This window comes from Muscardinus avellanarius (assembly GCF_963383645.1).
Source record: "Muscardinus avellanarius genome assembly, chromosome: 10".
NCBI classification, from domain to species: Eukaryota; Metazoa; Chordata; class Mammalia; order Rodentia; family Gliridae; genus Muscardinus; species Muscardinus avellanarius.
Genome location: NC_137796.1, coordinates 89,871,242 through 89,892,094, shown reverse-complemented (window position 1 = coordinate 89,892,094; position 20,853 = coordinate 89,871,242). Strand labels below are relative to the sequence as shown.

The following is a 20,853-nucleotide window of genomic DNA, read 5'->3' as shown; positions in this document are numbered from 1 at the left end:
AAAGGGGTATTAACAATATGGCAGGGAGGAGATCTAGAATGGGAAGGAGAGGGATATAAATGGCATCTGGCTTGGTGGGCCTGTGATCTGAACTTACTTGTCCAGTGCAATGCTTAAGCAGCACATGCAGGTATAGGACATTTATTGGATAGTGAGTTCCTCACATGCATCCTCTCTCATTCACTGCTCAACACAACCTTGTGTTATTACTACCCTATTTTACAGATGAGCGAACAGGCTCAAAAAGTTAAGGACTTGACTAAAACTAGTCCACCACCACCATGCTTTCAGAACCAGCACGGAAACCAGCGGGGCAGGGGCAGGATCACCATGTCCCAGATAAAGTCACTGAGGCACAAAAAGAAAAAAGGACTTCCCCAAGGTCAGAGAACAGTCTTCTCCATCAGACATGTTTGGTACTCTCAGCTCATCACCCCAAGCTCAGCGTCCCCCACTCCATCCTTGTGGGGAGTTCCCAGAGCACCCAGCCCAGCAGACCCAGAGAAAGTTCCTGTAGGGTGTCAGAACCAGAACCCCCTACAGGCTTCCAGGACAGGCTTCTGGCTAAGCACTTGACAGGGTTTAGGCACAAAGGAGCTTTCAGCAGAGCTGGACTCCCAGGGCAGAGTTCTAGCTACTTAAAAGCACCTAACAATTTTAGCATGTAATTATATTCTGTCACATATTGTTTCCTGTTGTGTTGTTAATTTTGTCTCCTCAGCCCAACTGGAAGCTGGAGGGCAAGGAGTGAGCCTGACTCTAGTGGGCCCCCAGGGTGCAGAGGGCTCAGAATAGCCTGGGAGATTGATTGATTGCCCTGAGCAGCTCAGAGCAGGCCCCCTTCTTCCTTCTGCTAGCAACTGTGCCAAGCACCCCTCACCCCACCACACACCCACACACAAAGGCAGGTGCTCACAACTTGCCAAGGGAAATCTTCCTGACCTCTTTACCAGCACAGAGCGCAAGATTGTGAACCCAAAACCCTAGGACCCATGAAAAGGGTGTCAGCCACTGGCCAAACATCACACAGGCCCTCCTCTTCACAATAACAACACACATTTGAGCGATTGCCAAGGTCTGTGCTAAATCATAATCACCTTCTAAGGCAAACAATGTTACCTCCATCCACAAATGAGGAACACCCCAAAATATATCTGTCCCTAAGCTATACCAGTACATCCCATCTGCAATGTACAGCAACAGGGTTTTGAGTAAGTTCCTTATACTTCTCGATCTCTTTCATTAAATGGATTACAGCATGAAATTGATGTGATATTTTAATGAGATTTCATACTTAGGAACACTATGCAGACACTCAACATATGGATGTTTCCTTCCCTGACTCCAGGGTTGCCACAAGGCTTCAATCCTGTAGGGGCTCACCCTACCCCAACAGCTTGGATTTAATTGTTAAGAGAAGCCACTATGGCTATCATTTATCAGAAGGGAGAGCCCTCTCAGGAACTGAAGCCAAAGTCTGGGATCAGGAGAAAGATGAAGGTCACAATAGATAGAAAAATCCATGAGGCAGAGGTAGAAGCCAGAGCCTCCCATCAGAAAAAGCTCTTGAGTAAAGCACTCCTAGAAAGGAAGCTCATTTCACCCCCATTTTTAAACCTCACTCCAACTCGTTCTCCTATGGATCCTTGGCCAATGCCAGGCTCAGAAGAGATGGCAAGAAATAGGTATGGTTAGGGGCAACTCTGGGGTTAAAATCCTAATTTTGCCACTGTGTGACCTTGGGCAACCTCTCTGGGCCTCAATGTTCTCGACTGTAAAATGGGAAGACAGCAAAAAAAAGACCTCTCTAGGGTGAAGGGGGGGGGGTCACATGAAAGAATGGATGTAAAAGTATTTTGTAAAGGATAGATCACTTGAAAAATGTATGAAATTATACCATCACAGCATTAGGTAGGAAGGAGGGTAACTGTAACTGGGCAAAATACTCCCAAGCACCCCCCCCCCACCCCAAACACATACACACACACACACAGGCTTTCTTGCAAGGACAAGAAACCCATCCAGACCAGGCCTGAAAACCGAATAAGCAGACCCACCACAGGATTCACAGGCATGGGAATCAGACCCCAGAGCAGGAAAAAGGGAATCAGGGAACAGAGATAGCTGGGAGGGGCAAAGTGAACAGGGGAGAAGATAAGGATGCAAACCCACATGATTAGCTCAAGCACCCTAGGGTGTGACCCCTGCTGCTATCAGAGACCCTGTCACCCACCTGAGGTCCCCCATCAACCGACACAATGAAGGGAAGAGGAAGTGGAAGAGGGTGGTAACAGAAAGCAAGGCTAGCCAGAGGCTGACCACTGGCTCAGCTGGGCTTCCCCATCCTGAGCAGAGGGCATATACCCAGGCCCAGATTTTCAGAAAGGAGCACCCTTTCTTCTCAGTGCCAGACACAGAGACCGGAGCCCCTGCACCCCATGTCTCACCTGGTAGGGGTCACTATGGTGCCCCAGCGCCTCCGCTTCCGCCTGGGGTCCTCCAGCGGCTCTGCCAAGCAGGGAGAGGGGCAAGGAGACCTTTCCCCTTGCCACCTCTTCCTCGGCTTTAGCCCTTCCTGAGGGGCGGGCCCGGGAAGCCTCCCCGGGAGGGGAGGGGGTGACAACCTGATCTGACCTCGCGGTCCAGTCCTCCCCCAACTCGAGGGCGACAACTGCTGAATCCCGGATATCTGGTGGTGGGGTATGAACCCCGTATATTTGCACGGGGAGAAAATGAATCCGATATTTGACCGCCTGGGGAATAAACCCCGGATACTGGTGCACGCTGGGCCTGAACCCCAAATATTTAAAAATCTATAAAACAAGAGACCCAGGTTTAGAGAGGTTGGGACCCGAGTCCCGGATATCTGGAATATGAGGGCTGATACCTGGGTATTTGATAAGCGAAGGGCCAACCCCAGAAATCTGAGACCCAGGGGCCTGAGCCCTAGGTCTTCGGCCACCGACAGGGGGCCCACCCCGAGGACGTCCGGTGCACGGCCCCTCACGCCGGGGTCCGAGAGTGACAGCCCCCACTCCCGCCCTGGCCTCCTCCCTTCCCCGTCCTCTGCCCCGAGGGTAGCTGAAAGACTGTGGCTAAGGCGCTGGTGACGGCCCCTGCGCCCTCTCTCCCTCTCCTCTTCTCCGTCAGCCTCTCCGCACCACAGCCCCGGTCTCGTCCCGGTCTCCCTCTCCCTCTTCCTCCCAATTCCAAGATGGAGACCGGGCGGGAGCGCGCAGGCGCGGTGGGGACGCCGGGCCGGGGGCGGGGCCAGGGAGCAGTCCCGCCCCGCGCTCCTCGCGGCCGGGGCCGGGCCGGGGCCACCGGGCCGGAGTGCGCGCGCGCCCCGCCACGCGGACCCCGGGCGGTGGGCGGAGGCTGCGAGAAGGGTAGGCTGCGGGGGGCGGAGCACGGGGCGCTCCGACGACTGGCAGAGGGGAGAGCCGCGACGCATGCGTCCGCCCCGCCTTCGCCGTGAGCTCGGGCTTGTTGCTAGGGGAAGCTTTGAGGGGGCGCGGGTGGAAGGCTAGATGGCGCGATCTGCGCCTGCGTGCAGGGAGCAGCTGGGAGGGGTAAGGGAAAGCTGCTGCTGGGAGCGGAAAAGGCGGGAAAATGGACCGTTCTGAGGTTAGTAACCAGCCAGCCTGGATGTGATCCCCCAGGTGTGAGGAATCTTTGCGTTTCCACGTTGAGAAAGCTCAGTCAATCAAAGTCTTACAGAGTTGCACGACTTGCCCAAAGTCTCAGTGCATTCATGTCAAGGCATTCCTATGATCTAATCATCTAGCTAGCTGGAATTACCAATTTTATTTCATGGAAGAAAGGAAGATAAAATGGTAGAGCTGAGATTAAAATCAGGAGTTTTCCAAAGCCAAGTCACAACCATGGGAAGAGCTGAAGCAATCTATGCCCTGTGCCAACCTCCTGTATCCCAAACTAAAGATTCAACGGGGTGGGGAGGGTCCACATCTGTAACCCCTGTACTTGAGAGGCTGAGACAGGACAACTGCAGTTTGACATCAGCCTCAGCAACTTAGAACTTTTTTTCAGGGAAAAAAAGAAAAACAGGGCCAGGGGTGTAGTTCAAACGTATAGAACACGCCTGGGTTCTGGGTTCCATCCTAAGAACAACAACAATAAAAAGATTCTCCAAACCTCAAAGGCTGTCTACCCTAAAATTCCCATCTCAATCCTATTCCAAATGAACACTTTAAGCAACACTGGGCTAAAAGGCCTTTTATTTCCCCCACATTCAAGCTCTTCACTTTTTGTGACATCTCTTCTGACTCAGGAAATTTATTCACACCTGTAGAAAAAAGGAAAAACAAAAACAGGACAGGTCAGAGGGTCCTTGGAAGAAGCTGTGGGAGAGCACAGAAACTGAGGAAGAAGCAGAGGATGCCACCTCCTGTATCCCAAGCTAAAGATTCAACGGGGTGGGATGGCCACCGGATTCTTGGATCTGCCAGGGGCCAGAATGCCTTCCTTTCCCAGTCCAAGACTGAGAGGGCTCTATTATTTCCTGTCCCATTTAGGTGGCTGGGGTAGTGAGGCCTGGCCTCAAGCAAAATTAGCAAAGTTGATCTTGAACTTCCAGTTCCTCTGCCTGGGCTGTTTCCACTTCTCCCACAGTAATTCCCCAGGACACGGCAACCTACTGAAGCTAGAAATGGTTTAAGAGCTGGATACAAGCTGGGCGTGGTGGCACAAGCTTGTAATCCCAGTACTTGGGAGGCTGAGATAGGAGGATTGCAGTTTTGTGGCCAGTCTAAGCAAATATGAGACTCTACTTCAAAATAAAAATAAAAAGCTGGGCATGGTGACACTAATCCCAGTATTTGGGAGGCTGAGACAGGAGGATGACAGGTTCGTGGCCAGCCACAGCTATTAGGAGGCTCGCCACAACTTAGTGAGATCCTGTTTCAAAATAAAGAATAAATAGGGCTGGGGGTATAGCTCAGAGGTAAGATCCCCTGGGTTTAATTCCCAGTACTGCAAAAATAAAATAAAATAAAATAAAATTGGGCTTAGCTGGATGCATAAAATATGACTTTATTGTCAGAACCACCTGATGGGATGAAGATTTTTTGCAGGAATATTTTTTTGCCCTTGATGAGCTGACCTGTGAACTAGTTCGCCAACATGTTTTCCAATCCCTGCCGCCTTTGTGAAACTAATTCCCGCCAAAGATCTTGTTAACAGGATCAACTTTTTCTAAATGCGACAATGACTAAATGGAAGGGCACATGTAAAGTGCTCAGGCAAATAGTATATGCCCAATAAATGGGCATCAGTGGATTCTTTTGAGCTGTTCAAATTGAATTTTACAAAATTTGCATTATAAGCTGGGTAGCCAGCTTACAAGCGAGGTGGCGCATGCTTGTAATCTCAATTCTTGGGAGGCTGAGGCAGGTGGACTACAGGTTCTCAGCCAGCCTCAGCTACTTAGTAAGGCAAGCCCTCCACAACTTAGTGAGAACATGCTTCAAAACAAAAAATAGGTCTGGGGATGTAGCTCAGAGGTAGAATGCCCCTGGGTTCAAGCCCCAGTACTGAAAAAAAAATTTTAAAAGCTGGGTAACTATTTCATGACAAAAACAAGGCAAACATGATTCATATCTAGGACAAATAATTATACTAAACTCTGAATTCACCATTATTGCCAAAAAGCATGGATATGAATGACAGCTATGATGGGTAAATCTTTTTTTGTGTGTGGTACTAGGGATGGAACCCAGGGGTATTCTACCTGTGAGCTACACCCCCTAGCCCTATTTTTTATTCTTTATTTTGAAACAGGGTCTCACTGAGTTGTAAAGGGCCTCACTAAGTAGCTGAGGCCTTGGGTTCAATCCTTAGTACCAAAAAAAAAAAAAAAAAAAGATAGGATATAGGCTCTAGGTTGCTGATAATATTTGACTTTTTCTCTGGGTGGTATTTATAAGTTTTCACTTTATAATAATTTGCAGAGCTATACTTTTATGGTTTTTCTTTTTTGCTATTCTCCTGAGTGTTAATTATTTCATAATAAAAAAGGAAAAATTAAAAAAATGTTGCATGTCGATGGTATAAATTGTTTCCAGTTCCTATATAGATAGATGTAGTTGAGTAGAGTTTTGGGATGGATTCCAAGGATCCATTACGATTGCCATCCCCGCCCCAGCCCCTATTCCCATGGGATTGGAGCAAGGAACCTCACCTGAGAACACAGCAGGAGCTGGGCCGGTGCCCTCAGAGCCGGGTTCTGGACCAGTGGGCCTCACGGCGCAGGTGGAAGCGCACGGCGGTGACACAGCAGAGGAGGCCACACAGGAGAAGCAGGGAAAAGCCCAAAACCACCAGTCTGGAGCCACACAGGGCCAGCTCCTCCTAGGGCAGGCACAGGGGGTGAAGGGGAAATGCTGGAAGAGGGAAGGGAGGGACTCTTCCCTCAGGAAGACGTCTTGTTCCCAGCCCATGAGCTGGGAGAGAAGCCTCCATGAGGGGAGGCCTCTCCACAGCTAAGGAGCCGCTAGAGGGAAAATGTCATTTTTATTCAGGTATTCAGGTTAACATCTATCTTGATGGTTTACACACTGCTTTCTTGACCAGCCACAGCCTGAACTCCCAATATGACTCCTTGGGATTGGAAAGTTCACTATTGTCCACATTTTAAAGACTGTGCAGCAGTGCCAGGTGGTGCTCCGCCTGGGCCTTTCCAGTGTGCAGGACGATATGCAGCAGTCTCTAACCCTATGCTCCTCACCCAGCACCAGTGTGGGCTTCCTTTAAGAACCCTCTGTGGCCCCATTTCAGAGTCAAGCTGTAGCAACCTGGCCCTGAGAGTGCCACCCCAGCACCCACTGCCATCTCTCCTGTCTCTTCTAAGTCACTCCAAGCCCCTCATCATGGAGTCTTCCTAAAGGTGATCCCTGGGTCTCTGCTCCTGTACTTCCCCTCGCCAGCACTTCCTGCCCAAACCTTCCTTCTTTAAAGTTCATCCTGATGAGGCAGAGGCGTGGGTGCAATCCTGGCTCTGCTGCTTAACCAGTTGTGTGGCCCCGGGCACTATCAACACTCTCTCTCCAAACCTGTTTCCTCATCTGTAAGCTGGGATAATAGCTCCTACCTCAAAAGGCTATTTTAAGATCAAGTGAGATAATGAACCCGAAATCACTTTGTATGTTATAAACAACTATGCACAATTGTTTTTCATAAATGCCACCTTCTCTGGGAAGCCTTATCCAGAAATGTTCCAGTTAAGGGTTAATTGCTCTTTACTTGGTATTTGTATACCATTTTGCTCACATCTCCATGATAGCAATTAGTCCATTCTGCATCTTATTATAGCTTCTGAATTTCTTTGAGGTAGAGACTCTGTTTTACTTTATTGAAAGACAGTAGCCAACAGTTCTCACTTATCAAGTCTCTATTATATACTGGGAGTTGAGTTGAGCACTTTACAGTCATTCTCATTCAACCCTTATTTGTTGGAATTAAGAGAGAGCATGTTTTCTGTTTTGCAGATGAGAAAGCTGAGACTCAGAGAGGTCCAGGTACTTGTGCTAGGTTACAAAGCCTCTAAAGCAGGGTTAAAAAGCCTGTTCTTCTGTGAGGTAAAATTGCCTTCTGGAACTCTCAAGACACAGCAACATCCACAAAAATCCAAGGATCAACCCAAGGCTCTTACCGAGGTGAGCAGTTTGGTGAGCACAAGGCCTTCGTGGCTCCAGACTCTGACACACTCCTCACCCGTCTTAGGACTCAGGGTGGTATTCCCTGCTCCATCCTCTGAGCAGGCTATGGGTGGCTGGCTAGAGGGCAAGACTCCTGGAACAGTACTAAAATACAGGCAGGTTCCTGGAGTTCTTTCGGTGGCCACTCTGGCTGTGATGAGGATCAGCTCTCCTGCAGAAGATCCTGTGAGAGGCACAGGAAAGAAGATGGGAAAAAATTAGAGGTGGGTAGGAGCCATCGGTTGTCAGACTTGTATTCATTCCTAAGGCTTCCTATGATACCAGGCATTTTGCATTGATTCTACTCAATAAAGCACTCCAAAAAGGATGCCATTTATACCATTGAGAAATGAAAATGGCTGTGTATCAATACAAACACAATTTAACTAAAATTAGCTTACAGTCAATATAACAATCATCCCAATACCTTACAAGATTGTAGTGACACAGGCAGATACATAATGTCCATGTCAGTCTGTATCAACTAATTTGTCCTTTAGAAAAAAGCAGTTGAAGCCAGGCGTGGTGAGGCTGAGACAGGAGGATTGCAGGTTCACGGCCAGCCTCAGCTACTTAGTGAGGCCCTTCGCAACTTAGTGAGATCCTGTTTCCAAATAAATAGAATTGGCCTGGGGACATAACTTGAAGGTAGAATGCCTTTGGGTTCAATCCCCAGTATGAAAGAAAGAAAGAAAAAAGAAAGAAAGAAAGAAAGAAAGAAAGAAAGAAAGAAAGAAAGAAAGAAAGGCAGGCATGCAGGCATGCATGCATGCAAGCAGTTTTCCACTACATACCAAAATAAGAAGGGCTAGGGATATAACTCACAGGTAGAATTACCTTGGAGCCGGGCGTGGTGGCGCACGCTTGTAATCCCAGCACTTGGGAGGCTGAGACAGGAGGATCGCACAGTTTCGAAGCCAGCCTCAGCTACTAAGTGAGGTTCTCAGCAACTTAGTGAGACCCTGTTTCCAAATAAAATATTAAATAGGTCTGGGAGTGTAGCCTGAGGGTAGAAAAGCCCTTGGGTTCCATCCCCAGTACCACACACACAAAAAACTCCCTGGTTCAATCCCCAGTGACATGTGTGTAGACATAGCTACATACATATATGCATAGATAGAGAGAAGAAGAGAGTTACCTATACTATAAAACAAAATCTAGAGCCGGGCGTGGTGGCGCACGCTTGTAATCCCAGCACTTGGGAGGCTGAGACAGGAGGATTGCAGGTTTGAAGCCAGCCTCAGCAACTCCGTGAGGTTCTCAGCAACTTAGCGAGACCCTGCTTCCAAATAAAAAACTAAAATAGGCCTGGGGATATGGCCTGGAGGTAGAAGGTCCCTGGTTTCCATCCCAGTACCACACACACACACACACACACACACACACACACACACACACACACACCAAAGAAAGAAAGAAAGAAAGAAAGAAAGAAAGAAAGAAAGAAGATGAGGAAGGTCTTTCTACAAAAGACACAAAACCAAAAGTCTTAGTAAAGAACAAATATAATAAACCTCACCTCAAAAATGTTAAAGACTTGAATACAATGAAAGTTAAAAGTAACAGTGCCTGAAAACACCTATTATATATTTAATTAACAGAAAGTTTATGATCAAGAACAAAAATCTACAAATCAAGAAGAAAAAACTGAAGAAAAAATGAGCAAAGGGTATGACCAGGTCAGCCACAAACGACTTGAAAATGGACAGGAATCCCGTAAGAAGAAGCTTAACCTCACTAGGAGAAAATAAAGCAACCAGGTAATGCACTTGCCCACAAGTCAGTAAAATTTGAAAACAAATTCAACAATTCAACAATTAAAAGATTTGTAGAAGCCAGGCTAGGTGGTGTGCGCTTGTAATCCCAGCATTTGGGAGGCTGAGACAGGAGGATCGCAGTTCGCAGACAGCCTCAGATACTTCGTGAGGCCCTTCACCTCAGTGAGATCCTGTTTCCAAATAATAAAAAATAGGCAGGGAGTATAGCTCAGAGGTTGAATGCACCTGGGTTCCATCCCCAAACCCGCCAAAAAAAAAAAAAGAATTGTTGAAGATGTGATGAATGGGCACTCTCAAGTTTAAGGTTTAGATAATTATTTGTATCTGTCCTTTTTTTTTTTTTTTTTTTTTTTGCAGGTTTGGGGATGGAACCTGGGGGCATTTGACCTCTGAGCTATATCCCCACCCTAATTTTTATTATTTATTTATTTATTTATTTTCTGGTACTGAGGGTGGAAACCAGGGGCTTTTCTACCTCCGTGCTATACTCCCAGACTTATTTTATACTTTATTTGGAAACAGGGTATCACTAAGTCGCTGAGAGCCTCACTAAGTAGCTGAGGCTGGCTTTGAACCTGTGCAATCCTCCTGTCTCAGCCTCCCAAGCGCTGGATTACAAGCATGAGCCCCCATGTCCGGCTTTATTCTTCATTTGGAAACAGGGTCTCACTAAGTAGTTGAGGCTGTCCGCGAACCATGATCCTCCAGTCTCAGCTTCCCAAATGCTGGGATTACAAGCGTGAACCACCACACCCGGCTGTGGGCCTCTTTTACTTTTCTTTTCTTTCTTTTTTCTTTTTTTTTTTTTTTTTTTGTTGTTGTGTGTGTGGTGCTGAGGATTGAACCCAGGGGCATTCTACTGCTGAGCTATACCTCCATCCCTATTTTATTTGTAAATAGGGTCTTGCTAAGTTGCTGACATCCTCACTAATTTGCTGACACTGGCTTCAAACTTGTAATCCTGACGGGCGTGCTGGCACATGCTTGTAATCCCTGCATTCAGGAAGCTGAGACCAGAGGATCGCGGTTTGCAGACAGCCTCAGCTACTTAGTGAGGCCCTCTGCAACTCAGTGAGACCCGGTTTCAAAATAAAGAATCAAACAAATAGGGCAGGGGGTGTAGCTCAGAGGTCGAATGCCCCTGGGTTTCATCCCCAGACCCGCATAAAAATAAAGAAAAAAAATAAGTGTGCACCACTAGGCCCGGCTTCTTCTATACTCTTTGACTCAGTAATACCACTTATAAGAAATTAATCCTAAGGAAAGAATTAAAATAAAAAATGCACAGCATACCAAGATGTTAACTGTGATTTCATCATCATACCAAAAATTAAGAAACCAGAGATGTTTATTAGGGAAAGCATTAACAAGTTGGACATGGTGGTTCATGCCTGTAATCCTAGTACTTGGGAGGCTGAGAAAGGAGGATTGCAGGTTAAAGGACAACCTCAGCAAGTAGTGAGACTCTCATCAACTTAACAAAATCCTGTTTCAAAATAATAATAATAAAATAGGGCTAGGAGTGTAGTTCAGAGGATGCCCCTGGGTTCAATCCTCAGTACTACTACTACTAGTACTACTACTACTAATAATAATAATAGGGATGGGATGTAGCTCACTGGTAGAGTACTTGCCTAGCATGAAAAAGGCTCTGGGTTCAATCCCCAGTACTGTAAAAAATAAATTAATAAAATAACAATAATAACAATGCCGGGCGTGGTGGTGCATGCTTATAATCCGAGCATTTGGGAGGCTGAGACAGGAGGATCGTGGTTCAAAGATAGCCTCAGCTACTACTTAGTGAGGTCCCATGCAACTCAATAAAACCCTGTTTCAAGATAAAGAATAAAACATAGGGCAGGGGGTGTAGCTCAGAGGTCGAATACCCCTGGGTTCCATCCCCAGACCCGCAAAAACAAAACAAAACAAAATAAAGAATAAAACATAGGGCTGGGGGTGTAGCTCAGAGGTAGAATGCCCCTGGGTTCCATCCCTGGTACTGCAAAAAGAAATATTAATGATAATAATGTTGAAGACCATGTGGTACTATTTATAAGTATAGATACTTATAAATAAGTATCTATAATTACATCTGAAAAACTCAAGTGTGGGACAACTTAAAACTCAAAACTCTGTGGGACAACTTCTCCCCTTCTACATTGCCCAGATAAAGCTAGTCACCAAATCTTGTCAATTCCAGATTTCCAATGTCTCTCTCAAATCGCACCACTGTCAGCCAGGTATGGTGGTATATGCCTGTAACTTCAGTACTTGGAAGGCTGAGACAGGAGGACTGCCTGTTTGCAGCCAGCCTTAGCTACTTAGTGAGGCCCTTTGCAACTCAGTAAGACCCTGTTTCAAAACAAAGAATAAAAAATCGGGCCGGGGGTGTAACTCAGAGGTAGAATGCCCCAGGTTCAGTCCCCAGTACTGAAGAGAGAGAGAGAGAGAGAAGGAGAGAGAGAGAGAGAGAGAGAGAGAGAGAGAGAGAGAACAGCATCACTGGCTTAGCTCAGCTCTTCTTATTTTATTTCCTTTTTTCTTTTTCCTTTATTCAGTGCTAGGGAGGGAACCCAGGGCCTCCGAAATGCCAGATGTATCACTGAGCTACATCTCTAACCCCTCTTCATCTCTTTATGGCAGTCACCTTCTAACTGGTCTTCCAGAGTCTGAATACATTCCTATCACAGCCAGCCAACTGTGTGTAATTAATAATAACAACAAAATCCTATTTTTCTGATTAGGGGTACTGGGGCTTGAACACAGAGGCATTCTACCTCTAAGATATACCTCCAAGCAGGGTGTGGTGGCGCACTCTTGTAATCCCAGCAATCGGGAGGCAGAGACGGGAGGATCACAGTTCACAGACAGCCTCACCTACTTAGTGAGGCCCTTCGCAACTCAGTGAGACCCTGTTTCAAACATGAAAAGGACTAAAACATAGGGATGGGGGTATAGCTTGGAGGTAGAATGCCCCTGGGTTCCATCCCAGTACCATAAAAATAAGTAAATAAATAATAAAATTAAAAAGAGTTGGGGGTGTAGCTCAGAGGTAGAATGCTCCTGGGTTCAATCTCCAAAACCAGTGCGGGGGGGGGGGGGGGGGACGGACAAAAAACTCTTAGAACTGGAAAGATGAAACACAGAAAAACAGAAAACCTACACTGTGGGCAGCATGGTCACTAAAACTATGTAGTCCCTATTACAGCAGAAGTTACTAAGGCGCAGAGATGTGCCAGAGGTCACCACAGGTTGGTGAGGTCAGAGGCAGGGCCCAGCTCCAGGTGTTCTGATGCTGGACGCCTATCCTCCCTGATCTTACCTTTCAGTCCCAGCTGACTACCCGGGATCTTGGCTTGGAAGGTCTGGGTTTTGTTCCTGTCTGGACCATCTCCTAAGTTGAGGGTGGTCAGTAAGCCCACGACGTGAGACCCTGGCCAGTTCCCTGTGATGGTGCCATTTGTGGGGCACAGGGTCAGCTGGCCAAAAGACCTCAAAAAGGAGACCCAGTCCTGTGTGCAAAAGGAAGGTTGGAGAGAGATGAGACGAGATCAGGAGCAGGCGCAGGTTTACACAGGAAGGGAGAGCAGGAGGGCACTTACCTGAGGGATGTCAGGGCTGCGCAGGCCAGTCCTGTGGGTAAGGAGGAAGCCACCAAGGCCCAGGCCGGAGAGGCCAAGGAGCAGCAGGATCAAAGTGGCACAGACCAGAGGTGGGTGGTGAGCCAGGCAGAGATGCAGGTTGTGCCCTGCCTGGCAGCTGCCCATGGGGAGCAGAGGGGTCTGGGCCTCCCCGGAGAGCCTGCTGGAGGACAGCGAGGAAGAACTGGACAAGAGCCTGCTGGTCAGAAGGCACTCCCCCATTTTAAGCAAAGGGATGCTAAAGCTCTGGAAGACAAGGGGCTTGCCCAAGTCCACACAGCCAGTCAGTTACATGGCCCAAAGATCCAAGGCTCTTGACTCCAAAAATTCATCTCCCTCCACCACTTAATAAATATTTGCCACATTTCTTTTTTGAAATAATCAGAGGAGAGCAGAGCATTCTGTGCTAGAAAAAGGAAACGGGAAGGGGGGGATTCTCAGCTAAGAAAGAGGAAGCAGCTGTTCTGGGGCTAGAGGTCTAGCCCTGGCCCAATTACAAGAGAAGTGCCTAATTAGAAGGTCCTTGCTTTGGAGCTGATCGGCTAGGTAGGCCTGAATCCCCCTTACTACTTGTTAGCTATGTGAGACCAAGTCAGTTATCCTTTATGAACTAAGAATCTCTAAAAACGGGAGTTCTATGAATACCATGTCATGAGAGTTAACTGTGGCAGCCAGGTGGACTGCATGATACTTGACCATGGAAGAACTCAACAGATGTCCATTTCCTTTCTGTCATACTGGCCCTCAAGCACAGGCAAAGAGAGGCAAAAAATACTGTGGGGAAACTGAGCCCTGGGACTTTAAAATATAGAGAGTGGTAGGGCCAAGGTCTGAAACCTAATCTCCTGCTTCCCAGTGGAGTATTCTATCCCACACAGGAAGCGGCAGCCTGATGAAAATGCAATATCTGGAAGGCGAGGAGATAAACATATGGGGTAAGGGGAGAAGAAAGAAGCCAAGGAAATGCAAGTGTCACAGATGCTCAGCTCCTGCCCTGCCTCCCGTCCCGGCATTTCTGGAAGGAGAGAAACTAGAGGGGAGGCGGCCGAGCCAGAGGGTCAGCGGCTGGCGGTGCACAAGGGCCTCCCTTCCTCCCCAAAGCCCCCTCCGGAAGGATCTCGGCACCCGCATCCCTTCCCGATCCGGCGGCGCCCGGCCCGCCCGCCGCTCGCTCTCACCGCTCGGAGGAGGCCGGCGCCCCCCGCGACGTCACGCGTGGACCCGCGGAGGGGCGGGGTCCTGCTCCGCGCTCGCCCCGCCCACCAGCCCCGGCGGGGCGCGCATGCGCAGTGGCCACGCGGGCGCCCGCCACGCCGTGCCGAGTCAGTGTCGGGGCGTACCAAAAGCAGGGCCCACCGAGGGGTAGAGGGGAGGAAGTAACTCTGCGGGAGGTGAAGGGACGCCAAAGTGGCAAGCGAGCGAATGCTAATGGCGTTGCACATCCCTCAGGTCTGTCTCCGGAGAGACTGTAGCAGAGTTTCTACGGGAATCGCGCCGCAGGCTTTTATCTGTTACTCGTCCTCCACCCGCGGCAGTAGCACGACCCAGCCGCGCCCAAGGACTTGGGTCCGCCCTGAGGGCGGGGCTCCCGCTGTAGGACGTCCTCCCAGACTGAAAGTGATGTTTGAGCGCTTTAGCCTGCGCTCTCCAAGTACTTAATGTTTCCACCTTATTTATGGTCTCTGGTTTTTAGCGACTCCACAAAGCATAGGAGCCTAGAGCCCCAAGGCGGCTACAATAGAGATCATTTCGTTTAACTTCTCTCCACATTTCAGAGATGACACTGTCTTTCTTGAAATAGCTTGACACATGGAGCCAGGAACTTTGGGTTCAAGCCCTGACTCTGTCCGTGGCCCTGCGAAAGCCATCCTAGAAATTAAGATTGCGCTTCTCTTATACGGGACCATCTATCACACCAATTCAACGGAAAGCTTAAGAGAAGTGGGAAAACATGGGCCCCATGACCACTGAGTACACAACAGTGTTTGAGAAAGAATCTGAGTATTTAACTCAACTGTGGCTTTCTAAGGCAGAGACTACATCATTTCTTTTCTTTTTGCGTGTGGTACCAGGATTGAACCCAGGAGCATTCTACCTCTGAGCTATACCCCCTGCCCTATTTTATTTTTATTTTGAAACAGGATCTTGGTAGGCTGATGAGAGTCTCATTACTTGCTGAGGGTGTCCTCAAACCTGAGATCCTCCCGTCCTAGTCTCCCAAGTACAAGGATCACAGATGTGCACCACCACAGCTGGTGAGACCATGGCATTTCTACACCACCACGTAAGAAAGTTCATGGCACAAAATTTCTGCATATGTGGTCAAATGATTTTTCCAACGGTGTCAAGACCATTCAGTGGCAAAAAGACAGTCTTCAGTGCATTAAAGGGCATAATCAGCAGAGTGAAAACGCAACCCACATAATGAAAGGAAATGTTTGAAAATCATGATCTGACGAGAAAAAGTCTAGAACATATGAAGAGTTCAGACAACTTGATGAGAACAAAAAAACAAGAAACCCAGCGGAAAAGTGGCCAAAGAACTTGTGTAAACATTCTTGCAAAGAGGCTATACAAATGACCAAAGAGCACAAAGAAAGATGCTCAACATTACTAATCATTAGGAACATGCAAATCAAAACCATAATGAGATACCATCTCATACCCATTAGGATAGTCATGGTCAAGAAATCGAAAAATCGCCGGGCGTGGTGGTGCACGCTTGTAATCCCTGTGCTTGGGAGGCAGAGACAGGAGGATCGCACAGGTTCGAGGCCAGCCAAGCACGCTGGCTTAGGAGACCCTGTTTCCAAAGAAAAATGTAAAATAGGTCTGGGAGTGTAGGCCGGAGGTAGAAGGGCTTCCAGGAACACTAGTACCACCAAAAAAAAAAAAAAAAAAAAAAAGAAAGAAAGAAAGAAAGAAAAAAAAAAGAAAAAGAAAAAAAAAAGAAATCAGAAAACAACAGTTTTGATGAGTATTTGGATAAACTGGAGCACTGGCACACTCTTGGTGGGAATCTAAAATGATGCAATTGCTATTTTTTTATTTTTTAAATTTTATTTATATGTGGAACATATTGAAAATGGTATACATTTAGACTGTGCTTGGTACCCTCTCCCCCCCTGCTTCCCTTCCCCCTCCCAACAATGAGTGTCCAGGTTGACCATGTTATATTCATACTTTTACACATATTTGATGTAGCTCCTCCATTTTCAACCTCATCCTTCTTCCTCTCCTATCCTTCCATTCTAGCTTTGCTGAGGTTTCCCCTCCATTATCTGGAGTCCCTCTGGTATCCCTAATACTCCCTAGTTTGGGCATATTAGAGGAAACATATGTCCCTTCTCTTTCTGTGCTTGGCTGATCTCACTTAACATAATGTTCTCCAGGTCTTTCCATCTTCTTGCCAATGGCATGATTTTGTTCTTCTTTATGGCTGAATAGAATTCCATTGTGTGTATTTCCCATAATTTTGCAATCCATTCATCTGTTGATGGAGACCTAGGTTGGTTCCATATTTTGGCTATTATGAATTGTGTTGCTATGAACATAGGTATGCATATGTTGCTGTTCTCAGATTTCAACTCCTTTGGAAAAATACCCAGGAGTGGTATAGCCAGATCAAATGGTGGATCTATTCCCAGTTTTCTAAGGAATCTCCACACAGATCTCCATAGCGGCTGAACTACTTTGCACTCCCACCAACAGTGTAAAAGAGTTCCTCTTTCCCCACATCCTCGCCAGCAATCGCTATTTGGAAACACTAGGACAGTTCCGTGTGTGTGTGTGTTAGTTACTATGGATTGAACCTAGGGGCATTCTACTTCTGAGCTACACCCTCAGCTTTTTTTATTTCCTCTTCATTTTGAAATAGGGTCTTGCTGCCGGACATGGTGGTGCACGCTTGTAATCCCAGCATTCAGGAGGCTGAGACTGGAGGATCGTGGTTCGTGAACAGCTTTAGCTACTAAGTGAGGCCCTCCGCAACTTAGTGAGACCCTGTTTCAAATTAAAAAGAATAAAAAATAGGGCAGGGGGTGTAGCTGGGAGGTCAAATGCCCTGAGTTCCATCCCCAGACCCGCAAAGAAAGAAAGAAAGAAAGAAAGAAAGAAAGAAAGAAAGAAAAGGGTCTTGCTATGTTGCTGAGGGTCTAATTGCTGAGGCTGATCTTGAACCTGTGATCCTTCTATCTCATTCTCCCAGTACCTAAGATTATAGGCTTGTGCCACTATGTGCCACTGACTACTTATGCACTTTATTTTATTTAGTGTGTGTGTGTGTGTGTGTGTGTGTGTATGGCACTGGGAATTGAACTCAGGGGCATTCTACCTCCGAGCTATACCCCCAGCCTTATTTTATTTTTATTTTGAGATAGAGTTTCCTTAGGTTAATTAGAGTCTCACTATTTGCTGAGACTATCTTTGAACCTTTTTTTTTTTTTTTTTTTTGGTGGTACTGGAGTTCCTGGAAGCCCTTCTACCTCCAGTCTACACTCCCAGACCTATTTTATTTGGAAACAGGGTCTCCTAAGCCAGCGTGCGCGGCTGGCTTCGAACCTGCGCGATCCTCCTATCTCTGCCTTGCAAGCTCGAGGATTCCACCACCACGCCCGGCTATCTGCAGATTACAAGCATTCACCACCATGCCAGCTTACTTGTGCACTTTAATTCGCCAACACTATATCAACTTTTTTTTTTTTTTTTTTGTGGTACTGGGGGTGGAACCCAGAGGCTTTCTACCTCCGGGCTATGCTCCCAGACCTATTTTATATTTTATTTGGAAACAGGGTCTCACTAAGTTACTGAGAGCCTCACTAAGTAGCTGAGGCTGGCTTCAAACCTGTGCGATCCTCCTGTCTCAGCCTCCCAAGCACTATATCAACCTTTTTGAAGTAATCCACCCAACAGACCACCAAGGTGGATGTAACTATGGAAACCTGCTTAATTTGACCAAGGTTATACAGGTAGTGTGCGACAGGTGGCAGAAGTTGGGTTATAAGTCAAGCCTGACACACCTAATGGGAGAATCAAAAAGCCAGTGGATAATCATCACCGAGTCCCTGAAAGAAATCAGGGAGGGTCCATTGATTGGTACATGATGACAAATTCCTCTTAGATCTCTGGCCCAGATAAATCTTCTCCTAGAGATCTGTTTAAATTTTTCCTTGTAGATTATTCAGTCAAAAACTGAGTGGGGGGAGTTTGCTGGGCATGGTGGCACACACTTGTAATCCTAGTATTTGGGAGACTGAGACAGGAGGATTACAGGTTCATGACCAGCCTCAGCTACTTAGTGAGACCCTCCTCAACTTATTTAGACCCTGTTTCAAAATTAAGAATAAAAAATAGGGCTGAGGGTATAGTTCAGAGGTAGATTCACCTGGGTTCAATCCTCAGTACCTCAAAAATAAAAATAAAAGTAAATGGGGAGATGGTTAGAAATCCCCTTGAAAATATGAAAGCATTTCATTCAATCAACCAGTGAACATCTCTTGGGTGCCAGGCTCTATTCTGTGAGCTGGGAATGATGTAGGATACAAGAAATAAATAGGTAGAAAGGAGACAGACAGGAAGGAAAAGTAAAATATAACTTTGCTATAAGAATCTGGTGCTCAACCTTTACTCCCCAAATGAATTCTCTTTCCCAGGCCTGTCTCTTCCAAATTCCTGAAAAATCTATAGATCTTAGAGTTAACTGAAAGAAGCTATAATTGCTCTGTGCATTGTTACCCAGAGAGATATAATAACTTGAGAAACTTAGAATTTAGGAGACCCTCCAGCTTATCTATGAGTCAGATAATGAAGACCTCGATCAGCTTGAGGACCCTAAGGATAACCAGAACGCCAGAAACTGCCTGGAGACTGCCAGACTGAGGTCATCCTCACATAACTCTTCCTGCCCACCTCTCCTAAGAGCCCCCTATAAAAGAAGAGCCCTAAACCCCGTAGGTGTCTCTCTCCTTAAGATGGCCTGCAGTCTCCCTTGAATGTGGATTTTCTACTTTCCTAAGTAAACCCCTGTCTATGTGTCTGACTGAAGTTCTTTTCTGTCACATAGGCCAAGGACCCCACTGATTGAGGAATCTATACTTCCCCCTTGTGACAGGAATACAATAGCAGACAAAGTATTCCTGATCCTTGGCCTCCTGGAATTGCAATCTGACTATGGATTCTCTCCCAACAAAACTGAATGCTCACTTAGCCGGGCGTGGTGGCGCACGCTTGTAATCTGTGCTTGGGAGGCGGAGACAGGAGGATCAGAAGGGTTCGAAGCCAGCCGCGCTGGCTTAAGAGACCACCCTGTTTCCAAATAAAAAGTATAAAAATAGGTCTAAATAGGTCTGGGAGTGTAGCTCAGAGGTAGAAGGCTTTTCAGGAACCCCAGTATCACCAAAAACACAAAACAAACAAACAAAAAACCTGAATGCTCACTTAAACTTTTTTGGGTGAGGGGGCTTCTGGGAATCAAACTCCGGGGCAATGTACCTCTGAGCTACATCCCCAACACTTTTTATATTTTGTTTTGAAACAGGTTCTTGGTAAGTTGTTAAGGGTCTCACTAAGTTGCTGAGGCTAGCCTCAAACCTGTGACCTTCCTGTCTCAGCCTCCCAAGTCACCACTCCTGGCTTCCTTTTTTTTTTTTTTTTTTTTTTTTTTTTTTTTTTAGTACTGGGAATGGAACCCAGGGGAATTCTATCTCCAAGCTATATTCCCCACCACTGTGTATTTTATTCTTTAGTTTGAAACAGGGTCTCACTGAGTTGTAAAGGGCTTCACTAAGTAGCTGAGGCTGTCCTCGAAACGCTATCCTCCTGTCTCAGCCTCCCGAATGCTGGGGTTACAAGCGTGTGCCACCATGCCTGGCTCCTATTTTATTTTTTTATTAGGAAATAGAGTCTTGCTAGGTTGCTGAGAGCCTCACTAAATTGCTGAGGCTGGCTTTGAACCTGTGATCTTCCTGGTTTAGCCTCCCAAGTACTGGGATTACAGGCATGCACCACCATGTCCTGATAAAAATAATTTCTTTTTTATCAATAGCTTCAATTGAGTCAATAATTCAAAAATCCCTATCTCTAGACTATACACTGAAGTCAGTTTTAAGGTCCATATTTTCAAATGAGTACTGAAAAGCTCCGTTCACTCAACAAGTAGCTTGGGGTACGCACTGTGTGACAGCACGAAATGCTGGGGACCAATGGCGAACATAGAGTTGGATCCCTGGCCTCGAGAGCCCATAACCTGGTCTACACCCAGTGTCTGACAGGCACCCGACTTAGTGTGCTCAGAACTGAGGTGGTGGGACAACAATGCCAAGGGCGCAGTAGGGGCCTCTGACGGCCTGCTTTACCCCAGAACTAACAACAACAACAACAAACTATCAGAATCACTAGGCATGATTGCTCACACCTGTAATCCCAGACTTGGGAGGCTGAGACAGGAGGATCGCGGTTCGTGGACAGCCTCAGCTCATTAGTGAGGCTCTTTGCGACTCAGTGAGACCTTGTTTCAAATTAAAGAATAAAAAATAGGGCTGGGGGTGTAGCTCTGAGGTAGAGTGCCCCTGGGTCTCATCCCCAGTACTGCAAAAGTAATAAATAAATAAAATAATAAAACAAGGGTAGGAGTATAGCTCAGAGATAAAATGCTTCTGAGTACAGTCCCCAGTAACACACACACACACACACACACACACACACACACACACACACACACAC

The 20,853-nt window shown here is 46.9% G+C and overlaps 1 protein-coding gene across 2 annotated transcripts; it reads right to left on the bottom strand.

The window, feature by feature from the left end:
• Positions 1-6,231: 6,231 nt before the first annotated feature.
• On the bottom strand, positions 6,232-13,356 carry TMEM219 (transmembrane protein 219; the record flags this gene model as incomplete). Of its 2 annotated transcripts, none has more annotated exons than XM_080704633.1 (4): positions 6,232-6,369; positions 7,670-7,899; positions 12,816-13,005; positions 13,096-13,356. In XM_080704633.1, the coding sequence occupies 4 exons, from the start codon at positions 13,354-13,356 to the stop codon at positions 6,232-6,234; spliced, it is 819 nt and encodes a 272-aa protein (XP_080560759.1). The 2 variants fall into 2 exon arrangements, with proteins under 2 accessions (XP_080560759.1, XP_080560760.1); XM_080704634.1 differs by having other exon boundaries at positions 6,232-6,366; positions 13,096-13,260.
• Positions 13,357-20,853: the final 7,497 nt, after the last annotated feature.